At 56.8% G+C, this 19,609-nt stretch overlaps 2 protein-coding genes across 4 annotated transcripts; one reads left to right on the top strand and one right to left on the bottom strand.

Moving 5' to 3' along the window:
- The first annotated feature begins 52 nt into the window (after positions 1-52).
- RSRP1 (arginine and serine rich protein 1) lies at positions 53-4,617 on the top strand. Of its 3 annotated transcripts, XM_050983315.1 has the most exons (7): positions 53-266; positions 388-443; positions 1,509-1,770; positions 1,837-2,096; positions 2,374-2,528; positions 3,631-3,714; positions 4,099-4,617. In XM_050983315.1, exons 1-7 carry the CDS (start codon positions 196-198, stop codon positions 4,285-4,287), a joined length of 1,077 nt encoding a protein of 358 aa, XP_050839272.1. In that variant the 5' UTR covers positions 53-195; the 3' UTR covers positions 4,288-4,617. The 3 variants fall into 3 exon arrangements, with proteins under 3 accessions (XP_050839272.1, XP_050839271.1, XP_050839273.1); XM_050983314.1 differs by having other exon boundaries at positions 1,509-2,096; XM_050983316.1 differs by lacking the exon at positions 388-443 and having other exon boundaries at positions 207-351; positions 1,509-2,096.
- A 592-nt stretch (positions 4,618-5,209) lies between these two features.
- On the bottom strand, positions 5,210-8,567 carry SYF2 (SYF2 pre-mRNA splicing factor). The gene is made up of 7 exons (XM_009098606.4): positions 8,445-8,567; positions 8,253-8,366; positions 7,918-8,043; positions 6,898-7,015; positions 6,497-6,587; positions 5,714-5,812; positions 5,210-5,634 (listed from the first exon to the last, which is right to left on the bottom strand). The coding sequence occupies exons 1-7, from the start codon at positions 8,499-8,501 to the stop codon at positions 5,469-5,471; spliced, it is 771 nt and encodes a 256-aa protein (XP_009096854.1). The 5' UTR covers positions 8,502-8,567; the 3' UTR covers positions 5,210-5,468.
- Positions 8,568-19,609: the final 11,042 nt, after the last annotated feature.

Here is a 19,609-nt window from a genome sequence, read left to right as displayed (position 1 = left end):
GCTCGGGACGGGGCCGGCGCGTGCGCCGCGAGCGCGCGGGTTGCGTAACGGGAGGGACGTTCTGGAAGGTTCTGGGGCCGCCCTCAGTTGGTGGCCGGTGGCGGCAGCGGGCGGCGGCGGTTCCTGGCTGCGGTTCTGTCGCTCTTCTATCGCGTTTCTATCGCCGATCGCGACTGGCGCAAGGGACCCGGCGCTATGGGGGTGACTCACGAAGCGGGGCTCTCCCCTCAGGACCCGTGCGGGGGCAGCCCGGCGGGCTGGAGCCGGTGAGGCGGCGGGCCGGGGCACGGCCGGGCGGGAGAGGCTGATCGCGGTGGCCGCTGCGGGGTGAGGGCCGTGCATCGCTCACGGGTGGGTTTTTATGAGTTTTTATCTGTTTTATTCCAGGAGCGCGCAGGTGCCTCAGGGGAACCAGCGCGGGGCGTGCCCGGCAGCGCCCAGCGGTGAGTGAGGGACCGGGCGCGTTCGGGGGGTCCGGGCCGGCCCTGGGCCCCCACGGGCCGGGAGGGGGGTGGCGATGGCAGGCGGCACTTGGGGGTTTCTCTTATTACCGTCCCGGCAGTGTGACCTTGTTCCTGGCGTAAAGGTGAAATAGTGAAACTTTGCGTGGAGTAGTAGCGAGAGAAGTGCGTCTGACAGCTCTCCCGCAAGTTACGTTTTAAACAGATTTCAGTGCGGGGGTTGGATTTGTTGGCTAACCTCGCTTTGCACCGAGCGCTAAATAGAAATTCCGTGTCAGAGCGAGCTTCCCTAAACTGTAAACTGGTTACGTAACTCTGGGCTTAAGTCTTGTGATAAGATCCTTACCCGGAGTAACCTTTGTAGCCATAAAATGGCTGCCACTCCAGGGACAGCCATTTTAATTATTAATATAAGAAGTACTGCGTCCTGTGCCAGTCACGGCCGCTGAATCATCACCCGGCTTTGCACAGAGCGTTTTTAACAGCAGCTTGTTGCATGCACTGCTGGGATGTGCCGCGCTGTGTGCCATGAGTTTTATTACAAGATACAGACAAGATCTTAGCTGCTTTATACTTAGAAGATACTTTCATTTCCGCTTGTTGAAGTGAAAACCTGCCTGGAATTGTAGCAGAAAAGTCCTCACTTTGTACTGAGGTGCCGGCAAATGGTTATTTTGTATCACAGATGTATCATAGTGGGCGATGAAATGCCTTGAAAATTCTCAAGAATATCAAGATTTTCCTCCTTTTTGGAGGAAAAAAGGTACTGCGTAAAGAATTACACTTAAAACCCACACAGACTTACTTCTTTCCAAAATTCCACACAGAACCAACCACTCATGGTTTAAACTGAAACCTTTCTTTTTTCACGCAACCTCGTGTTTCAATTTTGTGGCTGAGTGCAGGAGAGGGAGCTGCGGAGCTCAGCTGTCACTGGAAGGTGGCTGGGATTGTTGAGGTGTATAATTATCCCTAGCCTCGCTGTGTTTGTTGTTGCTGAGGAAGTGCCCTGGTGCCCATTAACGCTGACCTTGCCTCTCCCCCCAGGAACAGAGACGGGGCACTGCAGAGCAGCAGCCAAACCCGAGTTGGCGGCTGAGAGCACCCAGAAAGGCAGCGCGGGGCAGACGGCCGACATGGCAGAGTTCATGGACGACCTGACGCTGGGTTCTCCCGAGCACAGGGAGTCCCCGGCGCGCTCCCGGCGGAGCTGTGCCCGCTCCAGCTCCAGCCGCTCCTCCAGCCGCTCCTCGTGCAGCTCCAGCTCCAGCAGCTCCTCGGGCCGCTCCTCGCGCAGCTGGAGCCGCTCGCGCTCCCGGTCCCGGCGCCGCCTCTCCCGCCGCTCCCGGCGCCGCTCCCGCTCCTACTCGCGCAGCCGCTCGCGCTCCCGCGGCTCCCGGCGCTACCGCGGCCGCTACCGGCCCCGGCGCTACCGGCACCGCTACAGCCGGCGCCGCTCCCGCTCCTGGTCCCGCGGCAGGGCCTGCTACCGCCGCTCCTACTCACGGAGCCGCTCGCGCTCCCGCGGCCGGCGCTACTACGGCTTCGGGAGAACCGTCTACCCCGAGGCCTACCGGGGCTGGAGGAGCCGCTCCCGCTCGCGGAGCCACTCCCCGCTGCACCTCAGCGAGAAAGGTACGGAGGGCTCTGGGGAGAGCCTGGCAGGGGGGTTCGTTTGGGCCGGGCAGATTGTCTGTCTGTCCTTCACTCGCTTGGTTTGTAAAGGCCGAGTGAGGGGAACCTCAGTGTGGTTGGACAAACGTATTAAAAATTGCAGTACAGATGTAATAGAAGTTGTTCTTCAGGACAGTAATTGGCACAGGGGACAGGCTGTGATGGGTTTTAGGCTTGAGTAGGTACACGTGGATTTTAATGTAACACAAAGCACTTTTTAAATTCCTTCCTCCTCTAGACAAAAGGGAACTCCTGGAAATTGCAAAAGCCAATGCTGCCAAAGCTCTGGGAACAGACAACATTGTCCTGCCAGCCAGCCTGAAGATCTCTGCTCCTGCCAAGGAGATCAAAACTGAGAAGCAAGAGCGTGAGGAAGCCACGGAGTCAGCTGAGGTAAGTATGGAGTGTTCTCCCTGAAAAGGTAAACACCTCTTCGACTTGTCTGCATGGCTGTGCTGTAGTCCAACCGTGGAGGTTGTGCTTATGAGCTCAAACTCTTGAACAAAAACTTCTCCAGAAGCCTTGAGGCTTTGCCTTAAGCTGGAAGCACAGAGGCCCTCTTGGAGGAGGTTGACCCCGGAGTGTCCAGTAGGGGCAGCTGGGGAAGGAGAGGAGACTTGTTCCTTGGACTTGTTCTCCTCATGGGATATTCCCATGAATTCCACTAGTGTATGCCTTTCTGACCTAAAACCAGGAGTCTCCTTGCCAAACCTAGTGAATAGTCTGGGGTTATTTTTTTTTTTAAGGTTCAATCTTTGTGCCTTTTTTAACTGTTAAAAGCTTTTCATGTGCAACAAACTGTTTCCCAGAAATCCCATACCCAAGCACACAATGCATTTTACATACTTTATTTCTGTCTTATAGAAATCATGACTATGGTTCCAGACATGAGGAAGAAAATCTGGTGGTAATTAAGGGACTTTGTGGGCTGTAGCTGCTGTGAATTGAAGGGAGGGAGAAACTCGAGCAGCTTAAAGTGAATTTTAGTTTGGTTCTGTCGTGGTGTGTTCCCCTGAGTCACAGTAAATACAAACCTGCAGCCACTGCCTGGCTCAGGTGCTGCTCTTGGAAAGGGAAGTGAATTTGCTGAGGGTTTGACACAAATGCTGCAGGCATCCCTTTCATAAACATATGCAATATATTCCAGATGTTGAGAGAGTACAGAAGAAGAGGCCTGCATCCCTTGCAGATAAGTTTATTGTTGTTCTCCAGAGGATGGGTGTGCAGAGCTGCCGCCCCTCGCTGTCCCTGCTCTGGTGTGGAGCTCGTGCTGGGGCCCTGAGTCCTCTCTGGGCTGGAACGGGGCTGGAGCTGCCTCCACTGCCCCGGGAATGGGCACGGCTGCCTCGGGCAGGTGCTGCCTGCACTCTGGGCTCAGCACTGCTGTGCTGGAGCTTTGCAGCCACTTTAGCTGAAATACTGAACCACTCCACAGAAAGCTGTGCTGTGCCCTGGGTCAGGGATCCCCTCCTAAGCTGTGTCTGCTCTTCTTTAGCAACCTGGGAGTGCAGCTGAGGACGTGACCAAGGCTGGCATGGAGAGAGCAACCATCCAGAGGAGCATTTCCTTCAGCCCTAATGTGAGTGATGCAGTCCCTGCTTTTCCCAAAGAACAGTAACAAAAGGAACTTAATGCTTGCTAATGATTTCCCTGCTGGAGTTGGGAGAACACCCTGAATACACCTCAGCAGTGTATTGAAATAAGTGTTCACCCTCAACCTGTGCAATTTTAAACTAGAACCAGTTTAAAACACAGCTTGTCTCAAGTTACATGTTTTAATAATGCAAACTCAAGATTCAGGGATTTCTCCTGTGTTAAGTGCACATGATTGATACCCAGTATAAGCATCAGGAGTTCCAGGAGCTGGAGAGAAAACGTTTATATTATTTATGTGATCAGCAGAGATAAACCACCCCTTGGTTTTAGCACCTTTTCTCACAGGAAATGTCTTTTTTTTCCCCAGAACACAATGGCCAAGCCTGCCCTGCAGAAGCCAGTGAGCCATGTTGTGGTGAAGGAGCCAGTGGTTTCTCCACCCAGGGAGGATGACAGGAAGGGAAGCCCCTATGGGCAGTGGGTTCCTGTCAAGAAGGAGGAGAAGAAAACATTCCTGAACTTCTCACCCAAAAGCTCCCTGTTCCGGGCACGCTGAGGGGAGTCCCTGTCAGACTGAGCACTTGGCACCCTCTGCAGAGAGGGGGAGATTCTGAGGGCTTGAAGACTTGTTAATACTGAGTATTTATTTTGAGGTCTTAATTTTTGGAATCTTAGGTTTCTCTTTCAGATAGAGAGCACACAGATCCAGAAGCCACAGATGGGAATCTTGTGTATATTTGTAAATATTTTATATTGCTTTATTGGACTAGAACTCACAGGTGGGTAACTTTTTCTAAACCACAGTTGAGTAGCTGTTCTTTGAACACCTGGATTTACCTTGTGTAACTGTTTACTTCAAGTGAATAAAGTTTAGTTTTGCACTGGCTGTGTCAGCTGTTAGGCCTGAGTTCATGTGGTTATTTCTGGGTTTCCCTTGCACTCCCCAGCTCCTCTCATGAGCTGCAACACAGGGGAGCTGTTGCATCATTCCAGAAGTGGATCCTGCCTTGATCCAGGCCACCTCCTTCCCTGGGTCCCTCTGGAAGTGGGGATTGTGTAGGATTTCAGCTGCCTGCCACAGAAATGTCCCGTTTCTACAGGCTTGTGTTTATTTGGTTTAAGATCAGCCTCCCTGTGAGGCAGGCAGGGAAAGGTGCAGGAGGGCTCCCGACCTCTGCTGCAGGAGAAAGGAGCTCTTGCATGGACTGGGAATAACTGGGCCAACTTGGCTTTTGTACAAATAAATTAATAAAATAAACTGAATTGGACTACTGCTATCTGAAAGCATCTTTAATTAACCCTTGAATGGGTGGGAGGATCCTGTGTCTGTCCTGTCCCTGTGGGAGAGGCTGGGCAGCTGCACTGCCAGGGGCAATGCCACCTTGGAATTCCTGAGGGATGGGGGCGCTGCCTTTCCATGGGAATGTCACCGCTCTTTGTCCTGCTGCCAAACAAACCTGAGGAAATCAACTCCCAAATTAGAGCAAAGAGTTTATTTAGAACATGGAAGGCAGAACCTGGCTACTCCTGCAGCCAAAGCTATTTACAGCTGAATTCTGCATTGTTCAGCATGCTATACACACCATGGAGCTGGGAGAGCAACAGCCACAAGCGACTTTTGATACAATTTAAAATAGAAAAGAGTAACAGGGGAGCCAGGAGTGAGCTGGGCCAGGCAGGCTCACAGGGCCGTGCCCCTCCCCAGGTTCTGTTTGAGCTGAGCTGGGCCAGGCAGGCTCACACGGCCGTGCCCCTCTCCAGGTTCTGTTTGATCTCAGCCGTGTATTTCCCGTAGAACCTCTCTGCCTTCTGGTTGAACTTGGCGTTCCTCTCGTTGATGTAGTCGATGTCGGCGTCGTCGTTGTAGGGCCGCCTCCGGCTGTACTTCTCCCTCTTCTCGATCCTGGGGGGCAGCAGGGGCTGAGCCCGGGCCTGCAGCACCCCCAGCCCTGCCCACCCCTCCGTGCCCTCCCGCTACTCACTGCTTCTCCAGGTCTGCCACCATCCTGTCCACGCCCTCCTTGGAGGGCACGTGGGTGCCGTGCAGGAGGCTGTCCGAGGTGGGGTACAGGGCCTCCCCGCTGTGGGAGAGCACAGTTACACACCTGGCGCTGCTGAGGCTCCTGGGGATCCCAGCCAGTGCCACCCCTGCACCTCCCACCATCCCAAATTGCTCCAAGCCCTGTCCAGCATGGCCTTGGGCACTGCCAGGGATCCAGGGGCAGCACAGCTCTCTGGGAAACCTCTGCCAGGGCCTCCCCACCCTCACAGGGAAGAGTTTCTTCCCAACATCCAACCTAAATCTCAGCTCTTTCACTCTGAACCCCTCACCCCTTGTCCTGTCCATGTCCTCGTGGTTTCCCGGCTTTAGCCTGAGTTCCACTGTCACACCTCGCTCAGCTGCGGCAATCCCAGACTCAGATGACAAATGTCAACATTAAAGCCAACAGAGGGACCAGCAGGCGCCTCTGGAAGATACAGAACCCCCAGAAATGCCAAATCTGTCTGAATGCAAACTGGGCATTTAAACCAAGCTTAAAAACCCCAAAGCCTGCTCCAGGAAGTGCCTGATTACACACCGGAACGTGACCCAACTGGGTGAACATTTCCTCCAACTCAGCAGTGCCCAGCTGGGAGAAATGAACCTCATTAATCACCCCACACCCCTCCTGAAGCAGGGCCACTGAGATTACAGCACGGGCAGGGGGGATTTCAGGGTGTGCTGGTCCCTCAGAGGTGCCACAGGGACTGACAGCAGGACTCACTGCTGCTCCTTGAGCTTCTCATACTGCTCCAGGTCGGGCTTGATCTGCCGGGTCAGCCGCTGGTACTGGCGCAGCTGCGCCGCCGCGTAGTCTGGGTCACAAATGACAGCACTTAGTGACTTTTACAGCAGTATTTAACATGTTTTATAGCATTATTTATTATTTTATAGCATTTTTAATGCATTTTATAGAATTATTTTATATATTTTACACCACTTATAATAAATTTTATGCCATTTTTCATATCTTTTATAGCATTGCCATTCGCAAGTTATTACTGACCACAGAACAATTTGTAATCCCTTTTACCTGCCCTTTGTATAGTGTAATCTGTCATCTTATATATAAATAGCTTTATTTTATAGCATTTTAAATATATTTTATATCATTTTTAGTATCACCTGAGAAGCCCAGGTCGGGGTTCTTCTTCTTCCTCTTCCTCTCCCACCTCTCGGCGTCCTCGGCGCTGACCTCCAGCAGCTTCACCCGCTCGTAGTCCTCACCCCGGGCTGCACACTCCTGGGAGAGCAGCTCTGCTAATCCCAGCTCTGCACAGCCCAGCCCAGCTCATCCCAGCTCAGCCCAACCCAGCCCAGCTCATCCCAGCTCTGCACAGCCCAGCCCAGCTCATCCCAGCTCAGCCCAGCTGGAATTCCTCACAAATCCATTGCTGAGCGGCAGGGATTGCAACAATCAGGAGTTATCAGCACAGGGATTTGGGGTGACAGGAGTTATCAGCACAGGGATTTGGGGTGACAGGAGTTATCAGCACAGGGATTTGGGGTGACAGACAGGAGTTAATCAGCACACGGATTTGGGGTGACAGGAGTTATCAGCACAGGGATTTGGGGTGACAGGAGTTAATCAGCACAGGGATTTGGGGTGTCAGGAGTTAATCAGCACAGGGATTTGGGGTGACAGGAGTTATCAGCACATGGATTTGGGGTGACAGGAGTTATCAGCACATGGATTTGGGGTGACAGGAGTTATCAGCACAGGGATTTGGGGTGACAATCAGGAGTTAATCAGCACAGGGATTGCAACAATCAGGAGTTAATCAGCACAGGGATTTGGGGTGACAGTCAGGAGTTATCAGCACAGGGATTTGGGGTGACAGGAGTTATCAGCACAGGGATTTGGGGTGACAGACAGGAGTTAATCAGCACAGGGATTTGGGTGACAGGAGTATCGCACAGGATTTGGGGTGACAGGAGTTATCAGCACATGGATTTGGGGTGACAGGAGTTAATCAGCACAGGGATTTGGGGTGACAGGAGTTAATCAGCACAGGGATTTGGGGTGACAGGAGTTAATCAGCACAGGGATTTGGGGTGACAATCAGCAGTGAGCTAATTAGCAGAGGGATTTGGGGTGACACCTGTGAGTGCCTGCACACCCCGGGCTCTGGGGGAGTTCTTTACCTTCTTCTTCTCCTGCACCTGCAGCTCCCACTCCAGCCGAGCTTTTTTAGCTTCCCAGTTCGGGGGCAGCTTCAGCCTCTTGTCCTCCTCCACCACCTCCTGGCTGTTCAGCTTGCAGGCCTCGTACTGGAACCAAACAGGGCAAACTCCAGCACAGAGAGAGAGAGAACAACCCCGAGGGGCACAATCCCAAACTGAACAACCCCAAACCTCGGGGGGCACAAACCCACCCCGAACAACCCCACAGCAATCAGGGCCCAGCTCTGATCGCCCAGCCCGATACCCAGCGCCAGCCATGCAGTGTTTGGGCTCGGTCCTGGTCTCGTTCCCCGTACCCGCTTCATGTGGAGCTCCCGGAACCGGCGCAGCCGCTCCTCCCGCCTCTGCTCCGCCGCCGCCGCCGCGGATGGGCCAGGCTCTGCCTCCTCCTCCTCCTCTTCCTCCTCGCTCTGCAACGAGCCGCACTCAGCCAGGAGCCCCGGGAGGAGTCGGGACCCCCGTCCCACCCGATCCCACCCCTGTCTCACCCCAACATCGGCCTCGGGTACCCCCAGGCTGCTGAGGGCCGACACCGCCGCCGCCATCGCGCCCCGCCAGCACTTCCGCCTTCCGCCGCTTCCGGTGCTCCCAGCGCTTCCGGCTTCTGGCGCGTCCTGCCGGGCGCCCCCTAGCGGCCGGGAGGTGCTGCCGCCGCTGCATCCCGGAGTTCTCCCAAAATCCGCAAAATCCCTCCGGAGACCCAAAACAGGGCAACGTTACAGGGGAAATAAATAAATAAATGAATGAATAAATTCTGAGCGAAGAAAGTCCAGATTTCCGTGGCTGGGCTCTCGCAGCCTCACATGAAGATTTATTATGAATTTATCCTGCGTTGGGATGAACCATCTCTGTAAAGCCTTTCTGTGCGCACAGGGCTGGCAGGAGGGCTGGGGATGTTCGGTTTCCTTTGCAGAACAGCCCCAGAGCCTTCGGCTGAGGGCTGCAGGCGGAGCGGGGTTCGCAGCGGAGCCGCGGCCGCCCGGCAGAGGGAGGCGCAGCCCCGGCCATGAGCGGCCCTGCCGGCCTGGGCCCCTCAGCTCCGCTTCCATCTCTGATAAGGGATTAAAAACACCCAGAACTCCTCTGCCCCCTCAGCTCTGCTGCCAAGGGGTTAAAAACACCCCAGGACACCTCTGCCCCCTCAGCTCTGCTCTCCTCTGCCGGCCGTGGGTGGCCCTGCTGGCCTGGGCCCCTCAGCTCCGCTCCCATCTGCAAAGGGATTAAAAACACCTCTGTCCCCTCAGCTTCACTTCCCTGGGATTAAAAATACCCAGAACTCCTCTGCCCCCTCAGCTCTGCTGCCAAGGGGTTAAAAACACCCCAGGACACCTCTGCCCCCTCAGCTCTGCTCTCCTCTGCTGCCCAGCCCCGGCCGTGGGTGGCCCTGCCTGGCCTGGGCCCCTCAGCTCCGCTCCCATCCTCTGCTAAGGGATTAAAAACACCTCTGTCCCCTCAACTCCACTTCCCTGGGATTAAAAACCCCCCAGAACTCCTCTGCTCCCTTAATTCTGCTTTCTTCCTCTGCCAAAGGATTAAAACCACCCCAGAACTGCTCTGTCCCCTCAGCTCCGCTTCCCTGCACTGCTGAGGGGTTAAAAACACCTCAGAACTCCTCTTCCCCCTCACTTCCACTTCCCTGGGATTAAAAACACCCCAGAACTCCTCTGCCCCCTCAGCTCCACTGCCAAAGGATTAAAACCACCCCAGAACTCCTCTGTCCCCTCAGTTTCACTGCCGAGGGATTAAAACCACCCCAGAAGAGGGGATTGGGGTGAGGAGGAGCGGGTTTAGATGGCAGGGCTGCTCTGGCTGGCACCGACAGCGGGTGTATTTTTAGATTTTAGAGTGTTTGTGTTTCTCGGAGCTGCCTCCATTGTCTCCTGCAGCTCTGCCTCCCCTGCAGGGCCGAAATGAAATGAAAAATTCCAGTTCCATGTAGAACAGGGGCTGGAGCTCGGAGGAACTGACTCATCTCGGGTGGATTTGGGCCTCTCGAAGGGGAAGGTCCTGGCCGGGCTGGGGAGCAGCATCCCTTACCTGCCCCCGAGCCCTTCTCAGGGAGCAGCTCCTGGCCTGGGCCAGGGGGAAAGGAGAGGCTGGGATGTTCCTGGGAAAATAATGGGAAAATGATGGGAAAATAATGGTGAGGGCGTGGCTGAGGCCACGGAGCCTGGGACCCCAGAGGTGTGACCCCCCAGCCCAGGGGACAGGGGTATGGAGGGCTTGGGTATGCAGTGATGTGGTTTAGGTGTGTCATTTCATGTTTTGGGGGTGAAATTCCATATTTTGGGTGTGTAACTCCAAGATTTGGGTGTGCAATTTCATATTTTGGGTGTGCAGTTCAATTCCAATTCCACATTTTGGGTGTGCAATTCCGTGTTTTGGGTGTGCCGTTCCATGGTTTGGGTGTGCAATTTCGTATTTTGGGTGTGCCGTTCCATGGTTTGGGTGTGCAATGCCACAATCCAGACCTGCAGTGCCACAGCTTGGACCTGCACCACAGTGGGTCACTCTGGTGTCCCCACACTCTGTGACTATCACTCCCGTGTCCCTGGGCTGTGATGGTCACTCTGGTGTCCCCACACTCTGTGACTATCACTCCCGTGTCCCTGGGCTGTGATGGTCACTCCCGTGTCCCCACACTCTGTGATGGTCACTCCCGTGTCCCTGAGCTGTGATGGTCACTCTGGTGTCCCCACACTCTGTGACGGTCACTCCCGTGTCCCTGGGCTGTGATGGTCACTCCCGTGTCCCCACACTCTGTGATGGTCACTCCCGTGTCCCTGGGCTGTGATGGTCACTCCCGTGTCCCCACACTCTGTGATGGTCACTCTGGTGTCCCTGGGCTGTGATGGTCACTCTGGTGTCCCCACACTCTGTGACTATCACTCCCGTGTCCCTGGGCTGTGATGGTCACTCTGGTGTCCCCACACTCTGTGACTATCACTCCCGTGTCCCTGGGCTGTGATGGTCACTCTGGTGTCCCCACACTCTGTGATGGTCACTCCCGTGTCCCTGGGCTGTGATGGTCACTCCCGTGTCCCCACACTCTGTGATGGTCACTCTGGTGTCCCTGGGCTGTGATGGTCACTCTGGTGTCCCCACACTCTGTGATGGTCACTCTGGTGTCCCCACACTCTGTGACGGTCACTCCCGTGTCCCTGGGCTGTGATGGTCACTCTGGTGTCCCCACACTCTGTGATGGTCACTCCCGTGTCCCCACAGGTCCCTCCTGCCCCGGTGCCCAGCCCAGCCCTTCCTCCCGCTGTCCCCTCCCGGTGTCCCCGCCGTGTCCCCCGGTGCCACCAGCCCGTGCCACGTGTCCCTCGCGTGTGAGCCCTGGCTCAGCCCCGCAGCTGCGGGAGCCGCCGGCGTTTCCTGCCCGAGCGAGCTCCGAGTGCTCCGCAGCTGCTGCCCCGGCCCGGGCGTGCTGCGAGCGCCGCGGCTGCGGAAGGAAGGAGCCCTGGCGAGCAGGGGATGCAGGCGGGGCTGCAGGGAGAGCTGCAGGGCTGCAGGGATGCCGGTTTGCAGGGATGCAGGCAGAGATGCAGGCAGGAATGCAGGCATGCTCACCCTGCTCCCAGCCCTCATTAGCAGTGACAACAGGGCACCGATGTCCCCAGCCAGGTGGGGACCCTGCCACACCTTGGATGTTCTGGGGGGACTCCTCTCTTTTAGTTCAAAACTCCCCCCCTTTGGAACCCCCTTTTCCCCCAGCTGGAGATCTCAGACCTGGGGCAAATCTCCTCTGGGGCAGTGCCAGGGGTTCCCTCAGGGCTGGGAGCCCTGGGGCTGGCTCCGGTGGGATCCTGGGATCAGCCTCCCCGGGAAGCCCTGGGCAAGCACCAGCCCTGACCTGAGCCAAGAAAAAGAAAACTGGGCCTGGAACTTGTGCAGGACCCAACCAAAGTTGTAATAATAACATTAATCCAGCAAAATGAGGGATCTGAACTGTGGGGAAATTAATTAGGGACAGATCTTATTGTGCGTGGTCATTAACCAGGAGGAAATTTGGAGAGGGTTTGGATTTTAGGTGGAATAGAAGCTGGGTCTGTGTCAGGCCGGTTCCTCTCCATCACAGGCTCCCGTTTGTGTCCTCTTGGGTTGCAATTACAATCTTTCAGATCAGACACAAAATCATTGGGCTGGAGAGCCAGAAGTACCTGGCTAATGGGATTAACAGAAATTAACCTGGTTACGTGGGGACTCCATCGAAAATGAGAAAGTGCTGATGGCCAAAATCAATTCCTCCCCAGCCAAATGACTGCAGGCCTGGCTTAGGGTTTCAGTCTAATGCTCAGCCCTCCAACAATGAGCTGGGTGGGATTGAATTAGGTCTTGATCCTGGAGTTCAAATGATGGCAGTGGTTTGTCTTCAATGCCAGCAGAGAGCCAGGGGGAAAATGGGAAATCCTCCCTGCTTTCCCTGGAATCACAGGGCAGGTCCTGCTGGGTGTCCCTGGGATGGGCAAAGGGGGAAATCCTCCCTGCTTTCCCTGGAATCACAGGGAGGGTCCTGCTGGGTGTCCCTGGGATGGGCAAAGGGGGAAATCCTCCCTGCTTTCCCTGGAATCACAGGGAGGGTCCTGCTGGGTGTCCCTGGGATGGGCAAAGGGGGAAATCCTCCCTGCTTTCCCTGGAGTCACAGGGAGGGTCCTGCTGGGTGTCCCTGGGATGGGCAAAGGGGGAAATCCTCCCTGCTTTCCCTGGAGTCACAGGGAGGGTCCTGCTGGGTGTCCCTGGGATGGGCAAAGGGGGAAATCCTCCCTGCTTTCCCTGGAATCACAGGGAGGGTCCTGCTGGGTGTCCCTGGGATGGGCAAAGGGGGAAATCCTCCCTGCTTTCCCTGGAGTCACAGGGAGGGTCCTGCTGGGTGTCCTTGGTGCCCTCATGAGGAGCTGCCTTGCCCATGCCCTCCCTGCCTGTGCTCCAGCCCAGGATCAGAGCTGGAATTGGGGCAGTGGGCTGGGCTCAGTGGGGTGGGATGGTTTAGGATCCACAGTGGGCTGGCAGAATGGGATGGTTTGGGACCCATAGTGGGCTGGGGGAGCAGGATGGCACGGTTTGGGATCCACAGCCCCCCGGGCTGATAAAGCCCAGCCTCCCCAGGCAGGGCTGCTCCTTTCTGAGCCTCTCCGAGCCTGCGGAGGGGGCGGCTCCCGGCAGCTCCTGCCCGGTCTCATCTTCTCCCCTAAAAGCCGGAACCTGGCGGGGTTTCCTGGCTGAGGGCGGCTCGGTCGTTACCGTGCATGGGAAATGAAGCAGATTTTGTGTTTTATCGCACGAACCCGGGGCTGCGCCACCTCCCTGTGCCCGTGTCCCCTCGGGGACAGCTCGGCCGATGTCCCCCGTGGGGAGGTGCCAGCCCTGGTGTGGCTCAGCCCGCTGGGATGGGGTAGCCCCCCCCAAACCTGCAGGGATGGCGAGCCGGGTGTGGCGATGCGACAAGTGACAATTCATTAACTGTCCCCAGCGCGGGGAGGTGGACCTGGGGGTGCTGTTGAGGGGGAGGGGGAGGCTGGAGGGAGCTGGGAGAGGGGAAGGGACAATCGCGGTGATCCTGGAAGGAGTCCCAGCGCCTCGGGAGAGCCGGGAGGGTGCCCCGGGTGCTCAGGATTTGTTCCTGTCCCTGCTGTGGGACACCCGGCTGGAGCCCCCTCAGGATGGAGCCATCCCTGGAGGGCAGCTGCCCCTCCGGGGGCTCAGGGAGGGAGGATAACGTCACGTTTCCCCCGGATCAATGAAGATTTTGGTTCGGGAGTTATTAGCCCGGTGTCATAAACTATCTGAAAACCACAAAAGTAAAATAATAAATCTCCCTGTTTGCCTCCTGCGCGGGGTTTTTAAGTACCCGAGTCCCTCCAGGCAGCGGTTCGATATCGCAGCGGACACAAATCACCGAGACAGAGCCGGATTTTGGGGAATATCGGTCAGGCTTTGCTGTTTTCCAGCACTCGGCCGTGGCCAGGGAAGCTCCCCCGGGCTCCTTGGGCAGGGCCGGGGGGGGCACTGGGGGAAGGGGCGCTGAGGTGGCTCCCGGGAATGTGTCCCTGTCCCACAGCGGGGCAGTTTGGGATGTTTCTGGCGTGGGAAACACACCTCGGGCATCGTTAAAGGATTAAAATGAAGCTGGTGCTGGTAGAGCAGCAGGGCCGCACCCCCAAACTGGGGTTGAGTGGCTGGGGGGGGGCTCCTCCCAGTGCCCCCAGTGCTCCCAGTGCCCCTCTCCTGGGTGCCCTGCTGGGAATTCTGGGGCTCCACGGGGTGTCCGTGCCAGCAGCGGGGCTGTCCCTGGGGCCCGGAGGTATCGGGGTGTCCCCTGGCCCCTCCCAGCCACAGGTTCGCTTTTTAGAGCTCTTTTTGCTGCCATTTCCCGGCGGTTTTGTCTCCCTCCCTCAGACAGGATGTGTGGGGTACAGAGGATCCATAAGACAGGATCTATGGGGCAGAAAGACTCTTTGAAGCAGAATTTCAGGTTATTTCCAGCCTGCCTCGGGCTCTCCGTGGGTTGCCCCCATCCCAGCGGGCTCCCCCTCGAAACCGACCAGAGTCAACCTCTCAAAGAGGTTAACCCAGACGAAACAAACCCCGACAAAACAAACCCCGACAAAATAAACCCCGAGCAAATAATCCCGACCAAATAAACCCCGAGCAAGGCGATTTCGGGCCGGGCGGGTTCCCCTCACTCAGCCGGGGAACTCTTCCAGCAGCGGAGGGAAAAGCGCCCGGGAGGGAATCGGGGCTCCGCTGCGCTCCGGGCCTCAGGTAATTAGCGCCGGGCGTTAATGAGAGCGGCTCACGGGGGAGGAACAGGGCTGGGCTGTCCCTTTTCCAGGGACACGGTGGCGGATCCGTGGGGCACATCCCGGCCCCGGGAAGGCTCCGAGCCCGCCCCACCCGCGGCCCCTCTGTCTTGGCAGGGCCGGGAGCGGCGCTTCCCGTCCGGACACCTGGGACTGGGAACCCCCACGCTGTTCAAAGGGACGGAGCCTCTTCCCTGTCCTGCTCCCTCCGTGCCCCCGGGCCACCCCCCAGCTGGGCGGGCTCGGGGTTCACAGGCCGGGGAAGCAGAAGGAGGCTCCCGGGAGCGCAGATCCCGCTCGCCATGCGCTCCCCAGCCGCCGGAGCAGGATGCTCGCCCCGGGTTCGTGCCTCACACACCATTTCCCGGCACGGGGAGGGCTCTTTGTGGCTCTGCAGCGGGATCGTGCCGGCATGGAAACAGGTGCAGCTTCCTGGGTTTCTGCTGAGGCCCGATTTTGGCTCCTAAAGTGTTAAGTGAGTGCTAAGCTCCATAAAATTACCCTTTCAGCTACTATTTCTGCACAAAAGGCTCTCTGCGAAGAGATATGCCAAAGCATCTGATGAAGTAATATGTCTATTCTCATTTGTGACATTTATTATTAACAGGGAAAAATAAAAAAAAAAAAAAAAACAACACAAAACCCAACAAATCCCAGTCAGAAAGAACTCTTAATTGAAGCACCATTGTGCCGTGGTAACTGCTATTAAATTAATCTGCTGCATTCCTTTCCACCCACACACTTTAAAACTTCCTGGTTATAATTAGAACCATCTAAAACCAATTTGACACTCCTCGGATGATGCAGTTCAGCTGCTTAATATGGTGAGACTTTGGTGAAAGGAGCGGAGAAGGGCTGCGAGCAAGCTGGGGCTGCTGCTCCTGCCCGGGATCTCAGTTCCAGGGGGAATTCGAGTTGAGCTCTGCTCTGAGCCTGCTCCACGGGAGATGCTCCTGCTCGGAGTGTCCCTCACCAGAGCCCCCCCGGGTGCCGGGCAGGGGATTTTGGAGGGTTCGTGTTTTGTTTTGGGAGCCCCTCGAGCTCTGCCCTCCTTTGTGGCAGCTGGGGAAGGCACCGAAGGCAATAATTCCCCTATGGAAAAGCGTTTGGGTGGTTCGGTGTGGTGAAAAGGCACCCGAGGGCAGGGCTGAGAGGGGATTTTTTGGGAATGGGAGAGTTTAGAGGTGCGGGGATGCTGCCCACCCCTCACCAACACTCTGCCTGCCTCGGCGTGAGGAAAACTTTGAGGATGCTCATCCAGGGCTGGGTTTGGGGAATGTGCACTGGGACCTGAGGTGAGAAACCACCGGTCCCGGCCGAGAACTGGTGCGGGTGTCACTTCTGCAATCGTGTTCCTGCTCGCCGCCTTTATCTGTCATCCTCGGAACCACCTGGGTGCCATTTGATGCTATCAGGGGCCGCGCCGAGCTCCCAGCACATCCCCGGCCGCCTCAAGGCAGCGCCGGTTCCCCCGCAGCCCTGGGAGATCCCGTTAGTCACGGTATCTCCGCTGTCACCTTCTGCTTCCTTCTGCATTTGGCTTTCGCTCCGCGGCCATGTGTTCACCAGGGCTCCGCAGCTTCCTCACCCTCCGCTGGGGCCGTTTCCTCCCGGCCGGGACCTCGGGCTGTCCCCGGGGCCGGGATGGCTCCAGGGGACGCGGGGCTTTGCCTTCCATCCCTGCAGGGCTGAGCTGCAAACCTCCAGCGTCCCGCTCGGCCCTCGGGCTGTGAAACACAGACAGTGCAGAAATTCGGGGCTGCTGCGAGCCCGGGGGCTCCTGGATGTGTTTGTTCACCCCCGGGAGGGGCCGGGACAGCTCCTGGTGCTGCTCGGAGCTGTCACCAGCTCCCGCCACGTCCTGGGCCATTCCAGCCTCTCTGAGCGGGCCATTTGTCCCTTTCGGGGCCAGCCCCTCCGCTGTCCTTGCCCTCCCTGCTCTCCCTTGTTTTCCCGGATGCCTCTGACCCCCCTGAGCTCATCCCCGTGCCCGGGGTGGGGCCGTGCCCGCAGTGCCAAGAAGGAAATTGCGGATTTTGCCCCAAACCAGGCCCCTGCTGTGGGACAGGACCCTGGATGGGGCTGGGGAGCTGCAGCCGCCGGGTCCCTCTGCAGGGCTGGGCTGGCGTCACTGCCTGGGCACATTTTCCTTGTTTTGGTTGGTTTTTGTTTTTGTTTTTTTTTTTTAATACACAAACTGCAGTTTTTTTACATTTTGTGTTTTTTCCCTTCTTTCGTTCTGGAGCACGATCAACCCCCCAGAGCCCAGAGGTTATTTATGCTTTTGTCTAATCTCCGTCGCTTGGCTTTGGGTTGGGCCTTTTTTTTTTTTTACTTTATTTTACTTTATTTTATTTTTTTCCCCCCCCCCCCCCCGCCTCTTGCTACTTCGTAACTTTTTCCCAACTTTGGAAGCGCGACTTTGGAGTGGCCAAAGGCAAAAAACCAAAACAAGGATATTTCTGCTCCCCTGTTAACTTTGCAAAAATGCTGCGTGCCTGGAGCGCGGCGGGGGGGTAACGAGAACCAGGGGCTGCGAGCTCCGGCCAGACCGGGTAAAATTAGCCCGGGGGGCGGAGAGGGGGAAACGGCTCCATCCTGGAGCCTCGCACCCAGATGGGCTCGGATGCAGCGAGCGGGGTTTGGGATTCACCCCTCTGCCTGCTCAGCCCGGCTCCCTTTGCCTCCTCCCTTGCAAACCCAGCCCAGGGATTTGTCTTTCCCGAGTGACATTTCTGCTCCCCCAGAAGTGGGGCTCTGTCCCACGCTGGGTGTCACAAAGGAGGGAGCGGCCTCTCGCTGTCCCCCACCCCGCCGGGACACCGCGTCCCCCCCCGGGCCACTGATTCCAGAGTTTTATTCCAGTTTTATTCCAAGCGTGCCCCGGCAGGGAGGCGTCAGCTCGGCGCGGTGGCTCTTCCAGCGTCTGTCACCGCAGCCAGGCTTTGTCTTTGTCACCGTGGCCAGGATTTGTCACCGCGGCCGGGCTTTGTCACCTCGGCCGTCCCCCCTTGTCCCCACGACAGCCACCAGCCCCGTGGCCGCAGCAGAGCAGGGTTTTGTCACCTGCGGAATGTGCTGGTGCCACCTGGATTTGGGGCTGCAGGGATAAAAATGGGATTAAAGACGATCCAGGTCCTGGTGTGGGGATTTGGCACTTTCTGGGGGGTTTTGGGTGTTCCTGAAGCAGCACGGGCTGCGCTGCCATTTATCCACAGAAATGTCCTTTAAATAAATGTGGAGATGGGGCTGTGAGCAAATGGGATTCGGGAATCGCTGCTGGATCGGGGGTCCGGGCTGAGAATTCTGCTGGAAATGGTTTGGGCACCCACAGACCATAATTGAAGGGGATAATTAGCGCGACAATTTGCGTTAATTAACACCAGGACGGAGCGGGATGGGAGAGGATGAGGATGGGAGGGATTCGGTCTGGAGGTGCCGGACCTGGCCGTGGAGCACGGAGGGTTTGCCGGTCCTGCCGCTGGGGGGACAAAAAAACCAAAAAGGGAAGAAGTTAAAAGAGCGAGGAGCGGCGATGGAAGCACGGAGGAGCTCGGAAGGGCTGGCCCTGCTCCCGAGCTGCTGCCAACACCAGCTGGGGAAGCTGCTGCTGCTCCTCGGAGCTGCTGGGATGCCGAAATGTCTCAAAAACTCCCCAGATCCTCGTGTGATGGAGCCCTGGGAAAAGCAGAGCAGCAGAAAGGGGGAATTTGGGGTGCTGGGAGCGGGGCAGGATCACAGGAGGCTCTGGGGTGTCTGCACAGGTGGGTGAGCAGCAGCTGAGCTCACCTGGGGGAACCTGCCCAGCCCTGGAGCTGCAGGAGAGGAAAAGCTGCCCCCGGGTGATCCCTTGGACTGGCTGGAGGCTTCTGGGCCAGGCTGCTGAGGGGCATTTCCAACCCAAATTAAAGGTGAGAAGGCTCCAAAAGGCACGTTTAAATGGATTTGTTTGGGTTTTGGAGCAAGAGCTGAGGGGAAGGAGAGAGCCCTGCAGAGCCTGCAGGTGTCCCTGGACAGCTCCTCCTGCCCAGCAGCTCCGGGGTGTGCTGAGCCCCATCAGGGAACCATTTCTTTCTTGGGGATGGACCATTTCTTTGGGATGGACCATTTCTTTGGGATTGACCATTTCTTTGTTGGGTCAGGGAGAGCCCCCGGGGGCTGCAGAGGCTTTGCCCCCAAACCTGGCCGCTCCCAGAGGCTGTCACCCAGCGGGTGACACCGCAGCACTTAGCGGCCTCCCGGCAGCCCCAGATGGATTCGTTCCCCTGACTTTTCTTGAGTCGGATTCTCTCCATTTGCTCTATTGATTTGGATTTTAAAGCCAGGGGATAATGCTGGTTTTAATGCTGTTTTTATTGTGGCGAGTGAGGAGCTGGTGGGGGCGCGGGCACTGCGGAATAAATGGAATTATTGCCGTGTTTTGGCGAACCTGGAGCTGCTGTGGCCGGGGGTGAAGGTGATTTGGGGCTTTCCTCGTGGCACTTGGGGGTGGTGGGATGAGCTTGGCCCTGGTGAGCCCCCAGCCCATGCTGGGTGTCCACAAACCCAACCCAACCGAGCCCTGCACACCTTGGGTGGCTCCCACATTAAATATAAATGGGGAGAAAATTACCTTAATCAAGTCTAAGCAGAATTGATTAATATTTTAGTAAAAACCTCACGCTGGAGTTTAACAGACTGGTTAAATCTCAGCTGGAAAAACCACTGTGGTTCCCCACCAGCTTTTTTTTTTTTTCCCCTTAAACCCAGCCTGGTTTCCACGGCCCCTCTCTGCCTGTGGGGCCTGCACTGGGGTTGCTGGGGAGCTCTTTGCCCTTTAGCTGAGCAAATCATCAGCGGTTTAAAAAGGC

Source organism: Serinus canaria, chromosome 23 (genome assembly GCF_022539315.1).
Source record: "Serinus canaria isolate serCan28SL12 chromosome 23, serCan2020, whole genome shotgun sequence".
Lineage (NCBI taxonomy): Eukaryota > Metazoa > Chordata > Aves > Passeriformes > Fringillidae > Serinus > Serinus canaria.
Note: the sequence above shows the minus strand (reverse complement) of the source record. Positions and strands in the feature narration are given on the sequence as shown.